Source organism: Phoca vitulina, unplaced genomic scaffold, assembly GCF_004348235.1.
Source record: "Phoca vitulina isolate PV1807 unplaced genomic scaffold, GSC_HSeal_1.0 scaffold38, whole genome shotgun sequence".
NCBI classification, from domain to species: Eukaryota; Metazoa; Chordata; class Mammalia; order Carnivora; family Phocidae; genus Phoca; species Phoca vitulina.
Window position 1 is genome coordinate 1,305,990 of NW_022589741.1, and position 21,193 is coordinate 1,327,182.

General features: G+C 44.0%; 1 protein-coding gene across 13 annotated transcripts in view; it reads left to right on the top strand.

Annotated features, from left to right (window-relative positions):
• Positions 1-13,381: 13,381 nt before the first annotated feature.
• The window catches only part of DYNC2H1 (dynein cytoplasmic 2 heavy chain 1), a 300,244-nt gene continuing 292,432 nt past the window's right edge, over positions 13,382-21,193 (top strand). For all 13 annotated transcript variants that reach the window (XR_004302235.1, XM_032427898.1, XM_032427903.1 and 10 more), the window contains exons 1-4: positions 13,382-13,693; positions 17,985-18,155; positions 18,561-18,696; positions 20,286-20,404. Coding sequence is in view for 12 of the 13 variants with exons in the window: in XM_032427898.1 (XP_032283789.1) it covers positions 13,499-13,693; positions 17,985-18,155; positions 18,561-18,696; positions 20,286-20,404 (621 nt within the window). In the remaining variant the exon portion in view is untranslated. The remainder of the gene's footprint in view (positions 13,694-17,984; positions 18,156-18,560; positions 18,697-20,285; positions 20,405-21,193) is intronic.

The following is a 21,193-nucleotide window of genomic DNA, read 5'->3' on the forward strand; positions in this document are numbered from 1 at the left end:
AGCGGCCACCGTGGGTCGCCCGGGTGCCCCGGCCTTTCTCACGGAGCCTCCCCCGTCCCTCGTGCTGGGGCCCAGAGCGAGCCGCGGGGCACCTGCCGCGCGGGGCTGCCCGCCGCTCCGGGCGCGTTTGCTCCGGGGGCGGCCTGGAGCCCCGGCTGTCGCTCTCCCGGCTTCCGCCGCCCTCGCCGTCCAGGTGAGGGGCACCCGCTGGCGGCCGACCTGGCGAGGAGCCCGCCCCCCACTCCTCCCACCGCCGCGGCGGCGAAGCGCCCGCTCCTAAAGGTCACTGCCGGCGGACGTGCTCCGGAGAAAGCCGCTGCGGCCCGGCTGTGCGTGCACCCCGGCTGTGCGGCTCGGTCGCGGAGGACTCGGGGTCCCGACGTTCAGCCCCGGGGGCCGCGGCTCCGGAGGCCCCGCCCGCTCGCCGGCGCGGGACGTGCCGTGACCTTAGTGCCGGGGGGACGGGCCCCGCGCGTCCGTGCCGCCGACCCGCAGTCGGCTCGCTTTGCCCACTGTGGGTTTCCCTGTGGAGCTCGCACAGTGTGGTCGTGCGGCAGTGGGCTGTCTTGGCCTCGCGTCTTCGCGATCCGTCCGCGTTGTCCCAAACGCTAGGGTTTCTCCGTATTTTTTTGGCTGAGCAGTATTGTGTTGTGATAGACACACATGCATCGCACACAACTCCTTTATCCGCTCACGGATTGGTGGACGTTTGGGTCGTTCCCAGGGCCGGGCCGCGGGGGCGAAGAGCTTTCTGAGCCGGTGTTTCCGGCGCCTGTGGACGTAGAGCTGACCCTCGAACGGCGCGGGTTTGAGCGGGCTGGCCCGCTGACGCGCGGATCGCAGGTGCAGTGCTCCAAGTGTGCTTTCCTTAGGTTTCCTTCGTCACTTTTTCTTTTCTCGAGCTGACTTGGTTGTGAATACAGCGTGTAATACATATGACCTATGACATCTGTGTTCATCGACCGTTCGTGGGATGGGTAGGGTCGTTAGCAGGCTGTTGGCAGTAATGTTTCTGGGGAGTCCGAAGTTATAAAGAGATTGTCAACTAAGCGCGGGACTGTTGGTGTTTCTAACGCCCATGTTCAAGGGTCACCTGTATTCCCACAAGTGGAGTTGCTGGATCATACAGTAGTTTTATTTTTTAATTTTTTAAGGATCCTCTATACTCTTTTCCGGAGCGACTGCACCAGTCTGCATTCCCACCAACAGTGCACGAGGGTTCCCTTCATCCATGCACTTCCTGTCTCATCTTTGTGACAAAGGCCATGCTAACAGACATGGGGTAGTAACTCATTGTGGTTTTAATAATGCATGCCCGTAATGATTAGTGATATAAAACATCTTTTCATGTACCTGTTGGCCTTTCGTATATATTCTTTGGAGAAGTGTCTATTCAGTTCTTTGCCCATTTTTTAATTGGGTTATTTGTTTCCATGCTGTTTGTTGAGTTGTATGAGTTCTTTATATGTTTTGGATATTAACCCCTTATCAGGCATATGGTTTGCAATTTTTATCCCCATTCCATAGATTGTCTTTTCACTTTATTTTGCTATGCACAAGCTTTTTAGTGTGATGTAGTCCCACTTATTTTTTATTTTGTTGCTTATGCTTTCAGTGTTACAGCCAAAAATCATCATGAAGACCATGTCAAGGAGTTTTATTCCTGTTTTCCTCTAGGAATTTCATGACTTCAGGTCTTACGCTTAAGTCGTTAATCAATTTTGAGTTAATTTTTTGAGTGGTGTACGATCAGGGTCCAGTTTCATTCTTTTCCATGTGAATATCCAGTTATCCCAGTACCATTTATTGAAGAGACTGTTTTTTCTCCATTGAGTGTTCTTTAAAGAAGAAGAAGAACTCCTCTTACACAACTACAACTGCTTCTTGTAGACCTAAGGAAGAGGAGCCCACCACACCTGGACATTTGACTGGATAGGATCTCACTTACGTCTGTGGAATTCTCTGGGGGGAAGAAAATGGAAGACCGTATGGTATTCACTCATTAAGTTTATTACTCACACAATACTTAATGATCACTTAAAATAAACCAGGAACTGTGCTGGGTTTAGGGATATAGAAAACAGGCGTAACTCCTTTATTCATGGATCTTACAGTCGGCGGAAGGATACATGGGGCACACTTGCGTTTAAGCGAATTTTAGGAACACAGAATAGGGCCAATAATCTGTGCTTCTCAGTGATATTAAGGAGATGATTCCAGGGTCATGCAGACCGTTCTCTTCGCTGTCGTCTTTGATCAGTACGTACTGTCACCACCGCACCTCTGTGGTCAACGTGGGCCATTCCCGTTACTCACAGAGGGCATCACTGCCCACGAGCAGTACGTAAGCATCGAGTTAGGTGGTTTTAATCTTTTCTGTTGCTAACACATGGACAATACATTAGTTTCCATCAAGAAGGCACCTACCATAGAGAAGTAAAGTATGACACAGTACTGTGGTTCTTTTTGTGTGGAATTTTAATGAGAATAATGAGAAGGAAGGGGAGCCATGAAGCATTTACCTTAAACAGAAACTCCTATGTTCTGGTTTCAAATCCAAGGACACCTAATGACTTTAGGTAAGACATAATTTCCTTTATCCTTCATTTTATCCTACTGTTACATAGAAGGATATAGAAAAAAACAACTAAATATCCATCTAACACAGCAGTGGACATCTATTCATACCAGCCAGGGCAGTAAGCAAAAGGACTGAGCCAGAGCTCTGCCATCTACTTAACATCTTGATTACACACGCATCCCTTATCTTTTGAAGGTTATAGGATGAAGTGATGAAAAAGATATTTTAAAATATTGCATCTGAATCAAGGCAGCCAAAAATGGTCCCTTAAAATGTGTTAATTTATATATTCTGTACACAGTTTATTTTTTCTTAACACCTCTTTAAAATAGGGCGTTGGCACTTGCCAGAAAAAGAAGCAGCACAAAAATTAAACAATTTATGGGATGCCACATAGAATTTTGTTCCCGGATCTACATAAATACTCCCTTCCATACATTTATGTTCAAAACAACCTTGCAGGCCAACATTTTATGAAATATCTCCATACACATAAAACAGAGAAAACTCTTAAGGGAACAGTAGAAATGAGATGCTAGACCATGACTTTCTTCCACACAAGCCCACAATGCCCCTAGTGTTGGAGAGCGGCCCGGCAGCGCAGAACTAGGCAACACGCGCGTGTCCCTACATTCTAGAGCACATCACCTGCAGCCCGACTGTGGCTGTGGTTCACTCTGGGACCCCAGCACAGAGTAGTCACCATCTGGGGCACTGCCTCCCGTTGTGGAGGGAACAGAAAACAGGAATCCCGTGCTGGCTGTTCAAGGTCCTGCTCTGCAGTGACACACACCATTTGTGTGTAAGTCCTGTGGCTACACCTGGCGTTTATCAAGACCTGAATGTATAATCCTGCAGAGAGAGGTGCCAAATAAAAATACAGTCTACAACAATATGGGCTTGGAATGAGATTTTAGTCAGGATCCAGGGAAGAATGAGTTTCCCTAGTTTTGAAGGGGCAGTAGAGAAAAGCAAATCTCCAGCCCCACAGAGACCCCCTCCAAGTCTGAGCCTTCTCCAGCTCTGGAACCCCGTTCCTAGCCAAGATGACCCTCAACTGTCACAGCATATTTTTAAAGTAAAAAACCCAAATCAACTGTTCTTTGCATTTCTGATTTTATAGTCCTTAATTTTCCTTGAGGCAATGAGAATGACATGGACTATATATATATGGTCATGAGCAAGAATGTGCAGAGAAGAAAAGCACACAAAAAATTTTTTCACAATATTTTCTCTCCACAGGCTAAAAAACACAGGCAATTCTCAGACAACCTTCAGTGAGTTCTTCGACATTCCATCTGTAGCCCAGGCTTCTGTCTGCACAGGTTCCGGGTAGAACCCACAAGCAGGCCCAGCTACATAACCTGTGGGGGCCAGAGCAACATGAAAATGTGGAGGCCCTTGTTCAAAACTCCCTGAATGCTCTGTGAGAGCCGACCACTGAACCCTTCCAAGCACAAGGCTGTGTGCAAGCCACCACAGGGACCACGTGCCCAGGAGGCCAGCACTGCGCACACCTGAGAAGCAAGTCGGGGCATCCAGTGGAACTCAAAGTCTGCACATCGCGGCGTGCCCCATGCTCACGACAAGTCATTCTCTCCTATCCCGGAGACACAGCGAGGTCTTCCCACTGTCTTAGGCAGTCGGGAATCGCCACCACAGTCTCCTGCACCAGGCTTCACTCTTGATCTCTCAATCAGCCAGGTTCAAACAGCTTTGGAGAGAAGTCTATCATCTAGGGAATACTGAAGCCACAACACGGAAGAGGATGCCTGAGCCGTCACATAGAAGACTGCCTGCCAAATATCACAATCAACTGTCAAATGAAGGATAAATACAATTCTGTTACGTTAAGCCAGTTGCCATACCTTGAGTGTGTGTGTCAGGACAGGGCAATGTACAGTAATATACCACACCAAAATCTCATTATCTTATAACACAAATGTATTTCTTGTTTATGATATACCATCAAGATCACTATACTCGTCATAGCTAGCTACTCAGGGAGATAGGCTGATCAAACCCCCATCTTGACTTACACCTCCATGATCACCACAGCACTAGAAAAGAACCATGGTAAATTATACACTGGCTTTTACGGTTTCTGTGCATATGTGATATATCACTTCTTTTTTTTTAAAAAAAGATTTTATTTATTTATTTGAGAGAGAATGAGAGAGAGCACATGAGAGGGGTTAGGGTCAGAGGGAGAAGCAGACTCCCTGCCGACAGGGAGCCCGATGCGGGACTCGATCCAGGGCCTCCAGGATCATGACCTGAGCCGAAGGCAGTCGCTTAACGAACTGAGCCACCCAGGCGCCCCTGTGATATATCACTTCTTACGCTTCAGAGGATAGCAAGTCAAATGGTCATGCCCATCTTCAAAGACAGCAAAGGCCATACTGTTGCGTCCAACGTGTAAAGAAGTTGTCAGCAGAGGAGATGACTATTAAACTTAGTCCAAAGCCCCCTCAACATCTTTGCTTTTCTAAGCTTTGTTGGAATACATTATACCAGAAGTAATTTGCAACATGTTGTCTGTTTAACTGTGGACCTATGTAATGCTTTTATCCATGTTTAAAAAGGAAGGAATTTGATCAAAGGCAAACCATCTCATGTAATTAGCCAAGGAAAAAGCTTTCAGGACTTTCAAATGTTAACTGTTTTCCTCACTTAGGAAATGCTATAAAGCTCAAATTAGATAGGAATGACTTCTACATTTTTTTGTTTTAAACACCTAAGAGATGCTTTTCAGGTATGTATATTGCCATATTCTTAATGCTTTGAATGACGATATCCAATTCTGCACCTGTACCCTCTGGTACTGCTTTTTAACCTTCCTGGAATCCATTTTCTAAAAAATAAAGACATTTTCAGATCTGGAAAAAAAAAGTGAATAACTTCAGTCCAACTATGTGCCAAGAATGGGGAAATCCAGACATATTTGGCAAATGAGAGCAAGGACTCCCATGTGAATACAGATGTTGGTGCTTGGAAGAAGGATGCTGCCATATAGAAACTCAAAATTTGTACAGAACAAGTAGGCAGCAGACAGCAAAGAAGCAGATTGGCAGGCTGGTGAGCTGGAGAGCCCTAGTGCACCTTGGTAACATATCTAGTAAAACTGTCCCCAGTGAGAAGTAGAAGGTAGACCATGAGCCTAGTGAGACCCCAACTCTTTGAGAAGTAGATGGAGGCAGAGTGATATGTGCTGGATACAGTTATCTACCTTTAGCAAGATCTTATAACAAAGAGGGGAGCTCGGATGAGAACTGGCTGGTGTTCTGGAAGAGGTAGAGGGTACTAAGGAATTCTACAGATCAAGGTCCTTTTAAAGTTAGAAAAGCTGACTGCTCCTAGACCCTAGGTCTAGGTAATAACTTTTCCTAAAAGTTTTAACTGACAAAGGCACTAAAAGGTCTCTCAGTTCAAAAAAAGTGATACAACCTTTCTGCAGGGATCAGATTAAGGGTTTTTAACCTTGCCATCCAAACTTACTGTTTCAGAGAGCTTTCAGATAGCCATCATTCACTGAGAGAGAGGGGCATGTACATGAGGGAGCAGAGGTGAATCATTCTTGAGAATTATATATGGGAAAGAGCTGTGGGATTTACAATACAGGAACTAGAAGCACATATCAGAGAGCCAAGTTTTTAAGGTAATTATATTGTTAAAGAAACCATACAACCCGATTAAAAAAAGACTTTGAGCCTTAAAACAAGCAAGCTCTCAGGGTGTCCCCAGCAGGAAGCCCAGATAAGCTATCTTTCTGGTTTACACGTTGTTGGACCATGAGGAACCACATTTGAACCTGAAGGCAAGGACTGCATCACATGGAGATCTTAAATCCCTCTCCTTTCTCTAATAAAGGACTGCCCCAAATGTGCATTCATTGACTTCACGGCCCCATTCCAGGCAAGAACATGAGACACATGACGGGAGTAACTTCCATTAGTTTCAGGGAATAAGGGTCTTAATTTCACATTTCATATTTATTAGATATCTTGAGGGACTAAAGGTGCCAAGGTGAAAAGATACGTTAAAAACTTGGTCTCTTTTCTTTTAAATCTGTCCTGAGCTACCCTCTTGAGTAAGTTGATGCTACCAAATTTTTGATGCTCTATTCTCATAGCAACAGGCTGTGATGTCAGAGGGTTATTTTATCACAGAAGTCATCCAAAAAAAGATGCTGGGCTGTGAAGCAGAAAGCTGTGGCTTAATTGCATGTTACTCAACTATCACTTCACATAAATAAAAATGGAAATAGAAAATAAAAGACTCATACTAACAGTTTATGTGGACATTTTTATTAATAGTTGCCATGGTATGAAGAAGTTTTCCTTTTAGGACTTTATATCAGTGGTTATGTATTTTTAAAAATAATATTACAGGGCATCCAGTTACAAGTCTCAGCGAGACTATCTCCTGCAAATAAAGGTAAGCTAGGTCAGGCACACAGGAAAGAAAGCCGCATCAAAGCATTTAAAAGAACAATCGGCATCATTATAGAGGAAAATACTACCTATTACTATGTTTGAAATTTTTTTTATAGTAAGAACCTTAAAACAGTGGTTTCACTAGCATAGTTGATCACACTGAAAGGCAAAATTAAAAGCACTAGCTTTGTTTATCAGACAAATGATCATCCCTTAACTTGGTTGGTGTAGGGAAGACAGCGCTCTGTACAGCCACCCAAACTCACGTGGCCACATAAATTCGTGGAGTGGCCTCCGTGTGAGACAGGGTGGGCGCGTCTGGAGGGGCTCAATTAGGCCACAGCAACGAAGAAGCCGAGAGCTCAGTCGTGGAAGACCTGTGTTTGCTTGCTCACACTGCACGCTGGTCAGGGGCAGCTGGGGGCTCTGTTCTTCGTCATCAAGGGCAGCCACTATCGAGAACTGTGCTCATTACTACTACGGCGGAACAGGGAAACAGGGCAGGTGATTCTGTGTAGCCCAAGCAGTACTCTCTCCTACCTGGAAAGACGTCTGGAAGGTGTGCTCATCATTAGGACTGCTCTCAAACTTCTCCTGCTCTCTCTCCTTTCATGCACAAGGCCCAGCTGCGCTTACCTGACCCCTGCCGTTAGATGTGACCCTGTGACTTGCTTGGCTAATACAGTGTGAATGGAAGTGACAGGCAGAAGCTTCCAGAGCCCGTGAGTGCTCTGCCACATGGTTTCTTCACCAAGATGTTTGTCAATTAAACCCGTATATAAGCAAATACAAACCAAAGCTCAATAAATACAATTTTTACCAAGAAGTATAAAAAACAACCATACTTCAAAAAAAAATTCTCCCCTGGCGCCTGGTTGGCTCATTCAGTTAAGCATCTGTCTTTGGCTCAGGTCATGATCCCAGAGTCCTGGGATCCAGTCCTGCATCTGGGCTCCCCACTCAGTGGGGAGTCTGCTTCTCTGTCTTCCTTTGCCCCTCCACCCCCTGTTCGTATTCTCTCTTTCTCCCTCTCAAATAAATAAAATCTTTAAAGAAAATACATTCTCCCAAGACTGGTGTTCTTTTCATCTTTAAAGAGAATAGGTTTAGGGTACTGTCTCTGACATACCTCCCATAATTCTTGCCATTATGTTTAAAATGAAAAACACCAGCATTCAAATAAATAGTATTTAAAATTTGATAGAAAATTCAAAATATTTAAATTATTTAATCATAATGTTTTGTTTTGTTTTTTTTTAATAATGAAACACAAGTATTACCTGCAAGGAACTCCACACTTTTTGCTCTCCTCTAATGTCTGTTTCTGGTTCTCTTTGTGGGAGTGGAGACTGGGGAAAATCATACCCACATTATCACATTTCTGGCCTCTTCTCCCACCTCCACTACTCTGCCCAGGATTCATGGGGGGCAAGAGGGGCACTGAAGTGCAGACCGAAGAATTATCTTCGGCTGTGTGTTACAAACCGACAAACACTAACTTCCCCGTTTACATAGCTCCTTCCTCTCTCCCTATAATTTTCAGTGCAATTGACTGCAGAAGGACTGGCTCCCTGTGTGCCAGGAGTAACGGTTAGCGACCATTCACTACTTATGAACAGTCAGAAGAAACAGAGTTCCTTTTGTCCTATTGGCGTAAATATATGTAAGTATTAAATGTCCCACTAGGATGTATCTTTCATTGTGCTGGTGGCTGAAATCTGTAAATGCCACGCTTTGGCAAGTCTGAAGAAGGGGTTCTGAAAACACCTGTCATGCACAGCACCCCCCCATCTAAGAAGAGTAACTAATAGATTACTGTTTTACTATGAAAAATTCTGTAACAGTCCTGTGGCATTTTTCCCTTAAATGGAGTCAGTGTAAGGAGTATATTTAATAAGGGGAGCAATGTTTATAACCAACATGATAATGTAATTTGCCCAATCTTGGTCAAACATAATGGATGGAACAGAACAAACTTTTTTCCTCTAGTCACTTTCACAGAACAGACGCAGATCTGTTAGAGATCACCTGGAACAGTGGATCCCTGCGGACACTGAAGCCCTTTTCAGAGGTTTGGGAGGTCACAGTATTTTCACAGGCTAAGACGTTTTCACCATTCATGCAAAAGCACTGGCGTCTGTGGAAGGTAGAATTCTCAACTGGCGCAAGGTTCCACACGCCGTGTAACCCCTGACCTTGAGCGGGGGTGACACCTGTGAACAGGGAGAGAGGAAGGAGCTATGTATGCAGGGAAGTTAGTGTTTGTCGGTCTATCACTCCCATACTGAATTTACCACTCAGTTGACTTCATAAAGAAGGTTATCCACCGGGCCTGGTCGAATCAGGTGAACCCCGAGAGGGAATAGGGCCTTTCCTGTTGCAAGAGGTTGGAGACCCAAGGTTGAACTGGTGTGTGCGGGAGTGCACTGCTGGTGCTGCAATAGAGAGGTGAGGAATGTGGGGGCCTTGACCTGCTCAAGGTCACCGCAGTTGAAGCCTGCAAAGAAATGGGGACTGCAGTCTTGTACCTGCAAGGAATTTAATTCTGTGTCCACGATAGGAGCTGGGAAGAGGAGCCTAAGCTCCCAATGACTCAGCCTGGCCAGCATCTTGATCTAAGTCACATGAGACCCTTGGCGGACAACCTGGCATGTGGTTTCCCATGACTGACGGCAGGACCTCACGCTGATAGCGGGGTGTCGCTTTCAGCCACTAAGTTTGTAGAACTCTGTGATGAACCCTAGCACAGATCCAGACCAGGGCACAACACTGTTCCAGTGCTCACGCGTTCTTTACCTCCGTGTGCGCACAGGACAGGGTCCTTCATAAAGGAGTAGATATTATCGACTTTCCCAAATCCCAGAGCTTGAGAGCAAGTCATTTCACCATTCTGAGGGATGCAATGCAAGGCGCACAAAGCACTTGGGCGGCATGCGGAGGCACGATGGCTGCCTTCCAGGAAAGACCCATGTGACTGGAGTCGTGGTCTAAACTAGCAGCTTGTTTCATACAAGACCACGTTCACCTGGAAGAAGGACAAAAACTATGATTATGCAGACATGGGGTATGTGGCAGACATTTTTCTCAAAAATGAATGAAATAAGGCTATCATTTCAGGGAAAACAACTGACACTCTTTGTTGCCAAACTTGTATGCAAGAATTAGAATTTTGGAAAAATTAAATTCTCTGATGTAAGCTTGACAACCTCTTCAGACATAAAGACTTATGAGATCAGTGGTATACTGATGAATGTGATTTTTAAAATATTGCATAATGAAATGTATCCACATTTGGAAGATCCTCATAGCTCAGTGAACCAGTATTTTCCAAAGGACCAATGCGTGATGTTAGGAAACTGTGCGTGGGTCAAAGATCCATTCAGTGTGCAAGATAACCAATGGTTTTTAATGTAGCTGAGTATGAAATGTTGAATCACTCATATGGTTCCAGATTCCAAACTGCAACTAGCCTTTAAGAAACTACCACTTATGGAATTTTAGTAACAATGAGTAATATTCACAATGATTTGAAAAGGCTGTTAAAGTTCTTTCCCATTTTCTAACTACACGTCTATGTGAGGCCAGGTTTTTCCAGGTACTTCAGTGGGTCAACTTATTGCAAGAGATAGGATGAAGAATGTAAAACGTCAGTCTTCTGACCAAATTTATGTTTGTGTTGGGAATTATAATCAGATGACGCCTGAGTAGACAACAAAATCCTTTAAGGGCAGTGCAAGGGGGGAGGGGCAGAGGGGAAAGGAGAGGGACAAGAGGACTATGTGCTGAGCTTTGGAGCCAGACATGGGGCTTGATCTCATGACCCCGATATCAAGACCTGAGTAGAAACCAAGAGTCAATGCTTAGCTGACTGAGCCACCTAGGAGCCTAGGAATTATTAATTATCTTTATAAAAACATGTCATTTATTTTAGTAAGTCATGGACTTATCATTTTTAAATAGATGAATAAATATGTTTTAAAAAATCTCATGACTATTACAGTAAATATTGATAGAAATAATGCACAAAAAAATCTTTTTGGAATCTTCAATAATGTTTTAAAGCATAAAGACGACCTGACACCACAATGTTTGAGATATGCCGGTAGAGATCAAAATCAGGACAGCTTGGCTCAGAAAGGTTCCGTCCCTTGTTCTCCAGCTTACATTTCCTGTTTTCATGCCACCTGCTAACCAACTACTAAGCCAACATCCTACATTAAATTAAGAAACAAAACAAAACAAACAGCCACCCTACTGCTGGTAACAATTACTCTATTGGTTAGACTGGCTTAACTTACTATAAAAAATAGACCCACATACACATGCTGTAAAATGGCCCAAACACAATAAAGGTTATTTCTTGCTTATTTAACAGCTGCTAGCCCTGCTCCACACTGAGTCGGGAGCCCTGTGTCCTACACATTTATGGTTGTCATCTCTTCTTGTTTTGTATCCAGCTGGCAAAAGATGAAGGCACACTCAACTTCTTTCAAACCCTGTCTTCTAAGTGGCACCCACTACTTCTGCTTACATCCTACCGGGGAGAATGAGTTAATGGCCACACCTGGAGAGTAGCCAGTGGGATACTGGTGGACGTCTGGCTGTCTTCCACTGTGATACAGCGCCTAGAGATCAGTTTGCAGCTGGGTTTGGATATCAATCTTGGTTCTACAACTAGTTATCTCTGTGGCTCTGTATAAGTTAGTTATATCTGACATTCCTTCTGATTTACTGAAGCTTCATGAATAGAGACCTCATCTGTCTTCATTCCACTCTATGCCTAATTTTAGGTACCCAGCAGTGACATACAAAATTCCTACCCTCATTGAGTTTATGTGTCAATTGGAGTTTCTGTGTTTCTTAATGTCTGGGTTAAACTATATTCGAACACTCAAATGTCATATCTTGAGGAAGTCCAAAGCCCACCTAAGGTTCCTAAAAATTCCTGGGAAGATAACATTCACACGATCTCATCTGCTCCCAGACTCGTGTTCCTACCTGTGATGCCTTCATACTTATCACACTGTTGTGGATGCTAAATACAACCATCTCACACATTTCCACCAAAACAACTCACCTAGACCAAGCATTTGTGAGTATAGGTGGCTTTCCTGAAGACTTTGTTAAGGATCATAATGCCCACTGCAGAGCAAAAATCTCTGTATCCATATTTAGCTATCTTTGTTTTCAGAATCCATTTTGGCTACCCAGTCATCTAGAGTTCCTGTTTGGATTTTTTTCCCATCCAGTGGCCAGCATCCCAATTCATGCACTCCTCTCTCCCACTTCGTGGATTATTTCATGAGAATTTAAATTCATTTCCCTTTACAATTCACAGCGGTTCCACTTTCTTTAGTTCTCACCCCCAAATCTTACTCAAGATGCTCAGCAGATAAAAAGACCCTCTTTCCACTGATAAAAGAATGTAGTTTTACGAGGAAGTTGTGGTTACTGAATGCAAATTAAAAAAAAAAAAATCTATGTTTGAGTTCCTTAGGATGAAGGCTCAAACCAGAGGCAAGATGACGCCTGAGTAGACTACAGAATCCTTTAAGGGCAGGGCCTATGTCTCCAGGGCCTGGTCCATTACTGGGCACACAGCAGCACGCAGCACATTTCAGATGATTTTTGAATTCAGAATATCAGAGTGAATGACCAGCAGTTTAGTAGTTTACGGTGATGCCACGGCGAAGAAAATGAAAGAGCCCGATTTTATTCCTGTATTTCTTCATATCGGGTATTGGGTTGTGCTGGTTATAAAACAAGTTAACAGGTATCACTGCACGTTTTCGTTATTTCACAAATGTGGCTGCGTGTTCGGGTAATGGTCGTGATGAAAAACGAGTGGTTGCATTTTTTTCTGAAACTAGTGATAAAGTAACAAGGGAAAGGGATTGGCGGGAAATGAAGCACCACAGAAAGGAGCGGGGGAAGACGGAGCCAGAGAATTAACAGTGTGCTCAACTCCTGCTCTTCGGCAGCCTCTGCAAAGAGCCATCTCCTGAAGTCCGCGCGGCAACCTGGCCGGCACCGGCCCGTTTCGCAGATGCGGAGCCCGGCGCCGCCGGCTGCAGGTGCAGCGGGAGCCCCAGGGCCCAGCCCTCCGGACTCCGGGGCACGCGGCTCCACTGCCTGTATCGCTTCCAACAATCCGCTACGAGAAATCCGCAGAAAGAATAAAGGGCAGGCTTTGCGACCTGACACACACCGGCCCGAATCCCTTAGGACCGACCGCAGCAGCGGGAGCAGCTCCCCGGCTTCACTGCGTCCGCCGGCCTCCGAGGACTGTGCGTGCGCGTGCCCGAGCGCTTACGTCCACGGCGTGCGCGCGGCCGCGCCGACGTCGGGCTCCGTCGCCATAGCGACCGGCCCTGGCAACCGCGAAGGCTTGCGGGCCGGCGGGCTGCGCGTGTGGGCGGAGGTGGGCTCCGGCGTTGGCGGCGGCGGCGGACCGCTGTCTTCCTCCGTCCTGGCCGCCGCCATGGCGGGCGGCAGCGGCGACGTGCGGAAGGTCTTCCTCTTCACCACGACCCAGAATTACTTCGGACTGGTGTCGGAGCCCTGGGACCAGCCGCTGACGTACAGCTGCCCTGAAATCAACAACTTCCTGGACGACGGCAACCAGATGCTCCTCCGGGTGCAGCGCACCGACGCCGGCGTCTCCTTCTCCAACGCGGTACGGGCGCCGCACGCCGGGCCGGGGTTCGCGGGCCGCCACCTCCGCCCCCGGCCTCCGCGCTGGGGACCACCCCCCGGAGCGGGCGCTGCCCGGCTCCCCTCAGGGACCCCCAACTCGGGCTCCCCCGGAGCGGGCCCTGCCCGGCTCCCCTCAGGGACCCCCCACTCGGGCTCCCCCGGAGCCAGACCCCCCCGGCCTCCGCGCTGGGGACCGCCCCCCGGAGCGGGCCGTGCTCGGCCCCCTCAGGGACCCCCTCAGTCACCTGTCAGCCTCCCCCAGGGGCCCCCCCAGCGGGCCCCACCCGGCGCTCCCCTCCTCGTGTCCTCCTCTTCGGGGGTCCTTCCTCCTCGGGCCTCCTCCGCAGCCGGTGCTCCCTCATCCCCCCCCGGGTGTGGGCCCCCTCCCCCGGGGTACGCCCCCCGCTGTGCTGATGCGCACCCGCGCACCTGAGCAGAGCACCTCTGTGCTCTCCTAGTTTTGCTTCGCTCTTAAACACTACAACTAAAAAGAAGACCTCCATCTTACTTATCAAAGAAGTTTTCCCCTCCCTCTGTCTTGGGGTACGCGCTGAGCTTAAATGGCCTCGAGGGGAAGGCTGGTCAGGAGTTCAGGTCTTTTAGGAAACGATAGAGTAGAGAGTTGGAGTTCTTCTTGGAGGGGCAGCATGGGATTGACCGCGGACCTCGGCGCTCTGCCCGCAGCGGCCGCGTTGCCGAGAAACGGTTCCGTTTGCAGCCCGGCTCCGTAGGGAGCCCTGAGGGTGATGCCCGGAAGGACGGCTCAGGCAGCGCAGGGTTCAGGAAATGCGGGAAGACCGGCTCTGAACCGCTGCCTCTCCGGGTGGCCGGCGTCCGAAGGGCCAACGGGCTTCGCGCGCAGCAGAGCTCGAGTGCGTCTGTGTCCGTGACTGAGTCATTCACTGACCGTTCGCTGGGAACCTAGTCCTGGGTGTGATTGGATTCTCTTCAGCGAACTTTGATGTTGAGCTCGGCGTATGCAGGGCACTTTGCTAGGCTCCGTGCGCTGAGAAGACACTCTGTCGGGCTGCTGCACGCCCCTTAGGCGCGTGGGCTCGTGCGGCATTCCCCGCAGCGCTGTCCAGAGGGCTTGTCTTTATTTCCATTTTATGACAAAAGGAAGTAAGGCACAAAGGTCCCATCCCATTGGTGACCACTCCCCTGCTCTAACTGTGGTGGAATTCAGACTGGGGGTCTCTGCCTCTGCCTTCCAGAGCCGCCTCCAGTGGCCTGCGGTGACCTACACCACTCAACAAACTGCAAAACCAGGGTACACCGTGGTAAATGCCGCTGGAAGTTTAAATAGAGTGTAGTCCAGGGAACACAGGAGGAGGAAGGGTTTGGGCTGCTGAAAATGTGTCTTGGGCTGGGTACTGAAAATGGAAGTGCTCACTTTTTTTTTTGAGAGTGAGAGAGAGCACGAGAACACGGTGAAGGGCAGAGGGGGCCGGAGACTCCCCACTGAGCGGGGACCCCAGTGTGGGGCTCAGTCCGAGAACCCTGAGATCATCACCTGAGCCAAAGGCAGATGCTTAACCGGCTGAGCCACCTGACTTAACCGATGCTTCAGGTGTCCTGAAGCAACAGCTCTTTCAGGTTAATGCTGTTGCTACTAGAGCCCAGCAGCATGTTACATGTTTCGTCATATACCACACTGCAGACTTCCCGTTGTGCTTGAAATGTTTTGTCGTGTCTTACGTTGTACTGTGCATGTCTGACAGTCAACATGATTTAGTAAGTTAATAAATGTTGAGTACTTACCACGGGCCTGGCCCTGTACAGGGTGCTTGGCATAAAGCCATGAATACGGCAGAAATTGTCTTCAAGGAGTAGCATTTGATGCACAAAGATTGGCTACACATGTGCATGCAGATACATAAATGTAACATAATTTTGGGCATTGATAAGTGCGATTAAGGTCCAAATAGAAGGGTGTCTGGGTGTCTCAGTCTGTTGGGTGACTGCCTTCGGCTCAGGTCATGATCCCAGGGTCCTGGGATCAAGTCCCGCATCGGGCTCCCTGCTCAGTAGGGAGTCTGCCTCTCCCTCTGCTGCTCCGCCTGCTTGTGCTCTCTCTCTTAAATAAAAATCTTAAAAAAAAAAAAAGATCAAAATAGAGTAATGTTAAAGTACTGATGGGGTTGGGCTGGGGAAGTGCATTAAAATGGAGGGGGAGGGGCTACCTGTCTGGATTAGTGAGCTTTGAAGTGAGATTTGGTTGATGCGCTGTACGCAGACAGAAGATTTAGAGGAAGAGTGTTCTAAGCAGAAGATAAGCACCAAGGCCCTGAGCTGGTCTCACCTAGATTTCAAGGGCCAGGCAAAAAAAATTCAGTGATTGCAGAAGTTTAATGGATGACTGGAGAGCATGGAAGATGACAACATGGGCTGATCATTTAGAACCTTGGGCACCATTTAGGTTGAAACAAAGTCCATTGGTAATCTTAAACAAGACAGATGCGATCTGGTTTATGCTTTAAGAAAGAGGTTGGCAAACTTTTTCTGTGATGGGCCAGATAATACATATTTTAGGGTTTGTAGGCGGTAAGGTCTCTGTTGAAGTTACAGCTCTGCTGTTGTATTATGGAAGCAGTCCTACATAATGTTTAAATGAATATGACTGTGTTCTAATAAAACTTTATTTATGGGCACTGATAATTGAATTTCTTGTAATTTTTATTTGTCATGAAATGTTGTTATTTTGATTTTTTTTTTTAAGATTTTATTTTTAAGTAATCTCTACACCCAATGTGGGGTTTGAACCCACAACCCCCAGATCAAGAATAGCAAGCTCTCTCAACTGAGCCAGCCAGCCGCCCCTCTTCATTTTTTAAAAGCCTAGCTTGTGGGCTGTACAAAAACAGGCAGCAGGTTGTGGTAGGCTGATGCCTGATGGATCCCAGTAGGTGGTAGAGTTATTTTACAGCCTCAAAAAATAAAATCTTTGTACTCTGAATTAATAGCTATCAAAATTGCGTCAGTTAAGGGAAAATCGTAGTTGCCACTGATAGGGAAACTGGCAGAAGAGGCACCTGGGAGTGCTGGTTCTGTTTTCCTTTTCTTGGGAATGAGGAGCAGCTGTAGTCAACTGATCCTTTGCTTTCGCTCTGACTTTGCTTAGGACAAAACTCATCATCCTGACTGATGGCCAGGGAGCCTTTGCCAGTGACTGTGGTTACTGTTTTCAAATGATAAAATGTATATTTTCTGAATTTTCTTTCTTCAGGTAGGTGGGAGAAAGAGAGTACAGGAGTGTGTACTATTTAACAACTAAAGAGTGACTTTTTCAAATCTACGTATCTGTAGCTTGTTCTCGCTTGTAATTGGAATAAAATGATCATACTAGCAATAGAATTTTAGTGTATGCAAATGAGATTTTGAGAAATGCAGAGTTTGAGTAAATGCCAGTTCCCTCCTTGTGCCTAAAAAATATAATGATTAGGGTAAAAGAAAAGTAGCATGAAATGTCACTCATCTATAAGGGCTTTTCATGCACAGCAGTGAACTTGTTTGAAAGCTTTTTAATACATATACTTCTTTTTCTGGAAAAAGAAATGAGAGCAACTGTGAAAATGCATACATAATGCAAAAACTTCTTTTGGGTAATACACTTTTCAGCTAATGAACTAATTACTGTGAACTGACCTATTTTACACATGGTTGCTTTAGTGACTTCCAATTTAGCTCATCCATTTCCAACTTTAAATATTCTAGTTATACAACTTAAATGAGTTTGATGCTCAAATACTTTAAGGAAAAATTTTTTGATTCAGATAAAGATAAACCTAGGAGATAGACAACTTAAGTCTGTTTTGGTAGCTTTGAGTTTAAATATGACTTAAACACCTTTTAAAATGCTAGTTTCAGGTAAGAGGGTCATCAACATCCTTGATTTAGACTTTTTGGAATAGAGTGGCGACATGTACTACTCATCAGTTTGTACCTGGGGCACACAACTTTGATCTGTAGTATTACTGAATCTGGTTGGAGTGGAGTAGTTAGCAGTATATGTCCACAATATATAGTACTTTCTGTTTATAAGCCACTTGTCACAGTAGCTTTAGGATACAGTCACTTATAAGTGGGGATACATTTTAAAACCCAGATGCTCTTAAGGAGCAGAGATAGATTGGTTGTAATATACTGTGATTATTTTAAAGTAACTATTTTTTCCAAGGGATAAAAAATACAGTAATAGAACAGTTTTAGGGGAACATTTCTTTCAAATAGTTTCATGAAAGTAACATAAAAATCATTTGTTTATCACTTAGATTGATTTTGCTGACACAAAAGATAAAGTGCTGGTGTTTTTCAAGCTGCGACCTGAAGTAATTACTGATCAGAATCTACATAATAACATTCTTGTTTCATCTATGTTAGAATCACCTATAAATTCTCTTTACCAAGCAGTACGGCAAATATTTGCACCAATGTTGTTAAAGGTAGGTAAATTAAAGGAGCTGTATGGTCGGTTTTTTTAAAGCTAGGTATTTGTATAAATGTCTTTATAAACAAAGAAATATTTTATTTGCTGTTAATATCATTAGTATTTTAGTTTTTTAAATGTTACAAAAATTATAAAAAAAAGTCAGCTTTGTGGACAAATAGAGAAATGGGAGAAAGAGGTAAATGTAATCCACATCAGCTCTTAAGTTGCTATATAATAAATTATTTTATAAAGTTTTAACTGTTGAAAGGCCTTTTTTCCCTCCCTTATGAGACAGAGGGCAGTGGCAGGCTTTGAGTGAAACATGTATTTTGACTTATTTCTCTCAACAGTATTTTAAGGAAGCCAGTTTGATTGGAAAACTTTTGATCAATGTTTGCTCTTGTCTGTTTTTCTTTAGGATCAGGAATGGAGCAGAAACTTTGATCCCAAACTTCAGAATCTTTTGAGTGAACTAGAAACTGGGTTGGGTATAGTTCTACGAAGATCAGACATTAACTCATCAAAATTGAAATTTAAGGAAGATGATACACGAGGTATAGAACCGTAGCTTAATGAAAGAAAGTCAAAACAGTTTTCTTATTAGTACCTTAGTAAATTAATGTGTTTTTTCACAGATTTATTTCCACACTTTTGGATCTTCTCTGAGCTTCAGCCTTTTAAATGAATAGATTTACATGGATTTTGAGAGGAAGAAAATGTAATCTTTAACAATGTGCAATTCATGGACATAGAATATAGTTGTCTCTCATTATTTGCAGTAGTTATGTTCTGTAAACTCACTGTGAATATTGAATTAGTAAATACTGAACTCTTGGTCCTAGGGGAAAAACAAAGTTAGGTTCCTGTGAGCCTCTGGTTGTAACATTTTTATTGACTTATCAACATGTAACCCTATTTTATGTATGTTTCTGTTTTTAATATAATATTTTACGTGTGTTTCTGTTTTAATATAATTAACACTTTTTTAATATAGATTGTTGCTTTTTTGATATAGATTGTTGATTAATTAACATAGGCCTCATGGCCCGCAGCACTGTAACTCATGCATGAAGGAAACATCCCCGACACAAGTATTCTCTCTGTAGAGGTCACATCATAGTGTTCTTGTCCTTGGCACACTGGGCAGCACTTCAGCACTATGCTTGGGAGCCATTTTAAACAGAGAAATGACCAATAAAATGCATAAAAAATGAGGAAAACATCCAACTGAATAGGTTACAGAAAGGATACTTGTTTATGGTAGGAGATAGGAAACAGGAAGGCAGTGTTACCTTGTTCAGCCTGGGAACGTGTATGCGGGGTAACTCCCAATTTTTCATTGCTCTGTGCATGTCTGTGGATGACCATGAAAGCATTGCAAGCATTGATTTTAGATTACAAATAAATGTTAGGAAATGGATGAATTCATAAATCCACATCCATGAGTAAGGAGGATTGACCCTAATTGTCTACTTTGCAAAGATAATTGATTTTTATTTTAGAAATGCATTTTATCTGAAGCCAATTATAATTTTATTCTAGCTATAAATATTACTTATGTGAACAATTAATGTGAAATGAATGACCTACACTAATCATTATTTTACAATATTGGATACAGTTTTACACTTTTTTGAACAGTAAATTAGATGCTTTTTGAATACCATAGACCCAGAAAGAATAGTGCACTTTTCCAGCATGTGATTAAGCAACTAGAAATTGCCCAGTTCATTGGGAAATATAAAAACAAATTGAAAAGTAAAATTATTTTAATTTGCTTATATTTTGAAATTAAATTGTGGGCGTTGATTGATTAAATTGTCATCATTTCTAATTTGGATGGTATTCCCGAACATGAATCGTGCTGGAAAGCCTTGTGTTGGAGACTGACCGTGTAGAGATGGATGGTGTACAAAAACATATGGGAAACATACTGAGCGACAAATCTGTGAAGTATACATTTGGTGTACTGTTAGTTGTTCTTAGTGGATTTAAGGAAGAACTTTCTGTCGATAGAAATTACAAGGCTGATTTTCCGCACATCTTCATGAGCACAGGAAATAAGCAAAATCAAATGAACCAGATAATTTTCTGGCTTTTCATTTTGTACTGATATTTCTTTTTTTCCTTCTCACCTTTTCAGGTATTCTAACACCAAGTGATGAGTTCCAGTTTTGGGTAGAACAAGCTCATCGTGGAAATAAACAGATTAATAAAGAAAGAGCCAGTTATTTTAAAGAATTATTTGAAACAATTGCAAGAGTATGTGATTCCTATATAGTTATATTTCAGACTTTTGATAAAAGTACTCTAGGATTCAGTTTTCACTAGATTTACCTTTGTTTTGACATTATTATTTGATGGTTGTAAACAAAATATATCCTTAATACACAACAGGGTTTCCTTGAAGTGTTCATTTAACATGTATACAACTTAAAACCGAAACTTTTCTTAAAAACCGAAACTTTTAAGAAAGTTAGATTCTAATCTCTAGTAAATATTTTTCTCAAAAACATAATTGCTTTTCTGCAGGTACATAGGGAAAAGCAAAAGCGCTAATGTACTAAGAGAGGTTTATCTACATGGAGGTAATACGTTCTTTTGAAGGAACGTTCAGTTTATTCAAGTTAGCATTTCGAAGTAATCCCAAATATGAAAAGTCTTAGTTTTATACTTGATTGATTATTCTTTGAAATATTCCTAGAGGTTAAATAAGTGACCACTTTAAATATGGTTACAAAAAAGTCTATTCTTTTCAAAATAAATAGTAATTTTTTATTTGTTCCCAGTATTATTTCAATAGTATCATTTTAGTGAAATGTTTGAAATGGTTTTAAACTTTTTTTTGTCATAATGATGGAATGTAAAATCACAAACCTTGAGCTGTGATTGCATTACGGGTAACATGCAGTGCAGTCCATGAGTGACGACATATGGGAGCTAGTGTGGGTAATGTCTGTCTGGTGTTAGAACCGCCTCCTTTCAGGAGCTGCAAGAAATGAATCCAGACTTCAAGAAAATTAGGTCAAGGGCAAACAAATGAATGGACTT